The sequence below is a fragment of the Nelumbo nucifera genome, chromosome 5 (assembly GCF_055504915.1).
Source record: "Nelumbo nucifera cultivar China Antique chromosome 5, China Antique-T2T, whole genome shotgun sequence".
In the NCBI taxonomy this organism is placed as follows: domain Eukaryota; kingdom Viridiplantae; phylum Streptophyta; class Magnoliopsida; order Proteales; family Nelumbonaceae; genus Nelumbo; species Nelumbo nucifera.
This window is the reverse complement of record NC_142653.1, coordinates 70,324,293-70,328,936: the sequence shown is the minus strand read 5'-3', so window position 1 is coordinate 70,328,936 and position 4,644 is coordinate 70,324,293. Positions and strand designations below refer to the sequence as shown.

General features: G+C 46.4%; 1 protein-coding gene across 1 annotated transcript; it reads right to left on the bottom strand.

Annotated features, from left to right (window-relative positions):
* Nucleotides 1-588: 588 nt before the first annotated feature.
* On the bottom strand, nucleotides 589-4,182 carry QKY (C2 calcium/lipid-binding plant phosphoribosyltransferase family protein). The gene has a single exon (XM_010276703.3). It carries the CDS (start codon nucleotides 3,927-3,929, stop codon nucleotides 846-848), a length of 3,084 nt encoding a protein of 1,027 aa, XP_010275005.1. The 5' UTR covers nucleotides 3,930-4,182; the 3' UTR covers nucleotides 589-845.
* Between the last annotated feature and the right edge of the window lie 462 nt (nucleotides 4,183-4,644).

The window sequence follows — 4,644 nt, the reverse complement described above, 5'->3', positions numbered from 1 at the left end:
CTTCATAGCTGAATGGCTTATCGCACAAAGCAAGTGTCTGCTATTTGTAATCCTGACTAAAACACAAATGGAGGCAAAAGTGATTTTGGAATATATGCTGTACAAAGAAGAGATAGTAGAATAACACATGCTAATTTCTTAGATCTTGATATTGTAAACAAGAACATTGTAGTTGGGCGTTTCTGGTGACAGTAACCAGACAATAAAAACAATTGAGATGATGCATCGAGAATAGATTATGTAGTGCAGTAACGACTTAGAAAACTCAATCTCAATCTCAATCATCATCATCCCTTCTTCATCAGAAGATGACTGAAAATGTAACAAATGGACATTTTTCTTGTGGAAGTTACTAAGTTAGAACCAAGGGTAAGCACCAGCTGTTCTTTAATTTGAATCAGGAGGTGGGGGGGGGGGGGGGATATTGTTACAACGGTTAATGCTTAGTTTAGTATCAAAAGTGTCCTACATATTTATAGCAATGCAGTAATAGTGGTAGTAATATTATATACATACTAAAATCACAAGAACTTAGATAAGCTAAAATGCAATTTAATATTTGCAGTAAAAAATACCAAACCCAGGAACTGTCATCCAAATTTCACTTTACTCAAGTATACCAATCTCTTCACCAAAATGGCTTGCCCTCCTTATTTTCAATCTACTAATTCCAGAAGGGGAAAAAGAAGAGTTACAAAAGAGAAGAAAAGTAAAAATAAAAAGACATCTCTGGATCTCCCCTTTCCCTCTTTGTTATTGCCAAGTATCAACAGTTTCATCAAAATACCCGTACATTCATTCACTCCCTCCCAATTTGTTAATGCAAAACTAATCTTTACTCTTTGTTACATTAACCTATCAGATAAACTAGGAAGCCGACGGAAAAAGTTCAAGCTTGCTGGTGGCATTGGCTCTCTGAACATTGGGTGCCTCAAGAAATAAAATCCAAGTGCCACTGCCACCATCTTTGGAGGCACCACATACAGTACCACAGCCACTGCTAAGCACACTGCAATGAATAATCGTGTTGCCCTTGGGTCCCTCCAGCTCACTAAAGCCTGCAGCCTCTCTCCCTGCGTTGCAAAGTCCCCAAGCACTGTCTGTATCCTTGCTGCTAGTGTTCTTAGCCTGTCATAGCGGGCTCGAACAATGTCTGGGGGCTTTGTGCTTGGGACAGGATCAGACTCCTCATCTAGCTCATCTGGATCGACAGTATCAGCTTGAGACAGTCGAATATCCATCCCTGCTGGAATTTTAGGTTTGAAGCGGTGGTACCAAACCCCAATCAAGAACACATATAAGAATACAGTTGGGACTATCAATTCAGGGTACCACACAAGCACCAAATACAACAAATGCACCAGCACTGTTGTAACGGGGTTCTTCCACCGCCTGATATCATCCACCCATCTTGCCAGCCCAATAGCCCATGCCAGCACTGCCATGATTCTAAACCAATTAGCTTTGCTCTTCCGCATGCTCCATGTATGTGAATCTGCATCAAGCATGTACCTGACCACCTCTCGCCCCAATGGTGGCTCGGACCGTGCAAGCCATGCCGCTACCATCTTAATGGCTGCACCACGCAATGCCTCTTGCTGGGCAACACCCAGTGGGCGGAGGTAATGCATGCGTGGAAGCATTGGCTGCCCGTATATTGCACAGGTGTCAGGAAGTAACGGCGGACAGGCAAACCGCATCGCCACCTCTATCTCCCCCATCTTCTTCAACCCAGACTTCTGCAGCACTAGCAGCGGATATGAATTTGTGTAGACCTTGTTACTCTCCAGCGTAGATACCCGTATCCTTACCTTCCCAATATGGTAGTCTGGCCTCTCCTCCGTGGCGTCTGCAAATATTCGCCAATTGTCAAATACTCCTATTGTCAGCACGGTGCAAGGGTCATATACTTGCCAGGTGTATTGCTCGTTCCACCGTGGATCAAAGCTGTCCGTGATAGTCCTAGTTCGCACCCACTTCTTGCCATACTTCGCAACACAATATGCATCAGTGGAGCCTTTACCAGCTCCTTTGGTCTTCATTGGGAGCAAACCTCGAGCACCTAGAATGCCAAGCTCCAAAATTCCAATTGCCGGCTTCCATAACTGTTTGGCTGTCGGACGGAAATCACTACACACGTGTGCCGCCTCATCAAGCACGTGATACCCACCTTCCAAGCATAGCCGTAAATGAATCCGGCCACAGTAGATCGCTCCTCCTCCTCCGCCTGCAGGAGCTCCACCATGACCACCGCTGCTGCCACCATCAAGCACAAACCACTTGGAAGGCACATGCCGCTCATCTAATCGTTGTTCCACAGAGCTCAAAGGTACAGTAACATTGCCGAGAAGCACAGGCTCCTTGCTTGTGCGATCTTCAACAAGTAAGATCAACTGGTCTTCAAGTGGTTCGCCTGCAACAAAAACCAGGTCTTCGTTCCAGAAGAACGACGAGATGTGATTGCTCGTGGCCCGTCTGCTTCGTATAGACTGAAACCCCAACTGTGCTTTCACTCGAATATCTAGCGTCGTCGCCGGTGGATGGTTCGAAAAAAGGTGGAGGTCTTGAGCTTCAAGCACTGTGACTCGAAGATACCAGAGCTTCGGTGACTGGTAAACCTTCGACCGAGTGTGACTCACATAAGGTGCGTCCGAGCTCCATGACTCAGGAAACGTGTCATCGGCCTGAGTACCAATCCAGACCGAAAGTTGAATGTCACCGGAGACTTTATTCGGTTGTTGATCGTCACCGCCTTCGAGACGGTACCATTGCGGAGCTAACGAACTGTCCGGTGGATCACGGACTGGAACGTCAGATAAATCGAAGCAAACAGCGCCAAGGAACGCTTCAGACGCTCCATCCCAGACCGAGATCTCTAATGTGGCATTACCAGAATCCGGCCGGTTGTGGCCAAGAGCGAAGACCTGGTGCCACTCAGGGTTCCCAGAAGCTTCGCCAGGTTTGTGGGTCGCTGGTTTCGATCTAACGAAGTGGCTACCCGTACGGATCTTCACATGGGGGCTCTCGTTTGGTGCCAGAGCACGAGCCTTCACGATTCGAACGAACAAGTACTGCATTGGCTCAACGAGATCATACGCTGAAATCCGCTCGCTCTCACCGGCAAATCTGCCTGTGATGACCCTCGGCGCGTATTCCCCGTTAGGTCTCCCGAAGACCTTGATTCGCTCTGTAGTCACTACTCCACTTGTCTGGACCTTCCGTACTTCCGGCGGTACCTGTTGTTCAGTATGAGCAGCGAAAGAAATTCCATGCGGCTCCGGATGCTCCGGTTGCACAGTAACCGGAGGGGGAGATTCTGCAATGGTAACGATCGGCGGAGGCTCCGCCATCTCCTCAGCTATTTCCGTCGGCAAGATAATCTCCGGCAGAACCTCCTCCTTAGGCAACTTCTTTGCTTCCGTTGGGGGCGGAGCCCCCTCGTCAGGCGGCGGCGCTCCCTCTTTCTGCTCCTCGACTAGTTCATCATAATAGTAAATTCTCAAGCCAATTTCTCCTTTAACCCAACTAAAAACGCTCTTCTTCTCCAAAGGGAAGTAAATTAAACCTTCGTTCCCTTTCTTCGAGAACTGGCTCCCGTACAACTTCACCCGGCCAAGAAAGTGGTTTCTCCGAGCACTTCCACTGCCTTTCCCCATTTTCTTGTCGTTGAACACCTCGATTTCGAGTTCCTCTGCTTCCATTGTCTTGGGATCCGTGACAATGAACTCGAGCTTTTCGTTCCATATTGGATTCAAGTCTCTGAACTTCGTCGAAGTTCGCTTCCTCTGTCCGTCGAAATCTGCGATGACATACGGGCTCGAGCTACCTTGGCCGTCTTTGGGGGCAAGATCGCGAGCGTCAACCACTTCCACGACCAAATTCCTTACCGTCGTCGCATGCGATGGCGGTGGTGGTGTTGCCATCGTCATTTCATCTTGGTCGGAAAAATCAGTTTTTCAGCAAATCCCGACTGAGGCAAAGTTTTGGAGTCTGGAGTTTGTGCGAGAATAACTGTCGATAGCCGTAGCAGAGAAGGCGGAAGTTACGCCACTGCTTTCTAATTTTCTATTTGCTTTTTTTTTTTTTCTTTTTCTTTTTTCATTTCGGGGGAGAGAATGTTTGAGGAGATCAGATTCCATTCCGTGTCGGGAAGGTTTCTTTCTTTCTGGTTTCTTCCGTGTCCATGTCATTTGTTCGTTTCTCCATATTTTGTATGTGAAAGCTCAGTTTGGAAGTGACGGGATCTGCTCCTCACAGGCACATCCATCATTGGGAACATCTCCCGTAAATAATAATTAATAAATACGGTAGATGTTTTCATTACATAATCGAATGTGCGTGTGAGGCGCTTGTAAGGCGCGAGGTGTGAGAGTCTCAATTTGAAAAGGTAAATACACAAGGATTTAGAATTTTGGAAATATAAAATAAGCTTTGTAATGGCACAATGCATGTATACAATACAAAATAGGTACAGAGTACACTATTAAATACAAAATACAAGATTTTGCACTTGTATTTGTATTTGTATTTATACTTCTTCCAAACTCAAGGCTTAGAAGACTACATGCAATATTGAGGTTGTGACACTTGACCTCTCAAACTTTTATTTGTAATAAAGACCAACTAAACTTTTTACATTGCAAC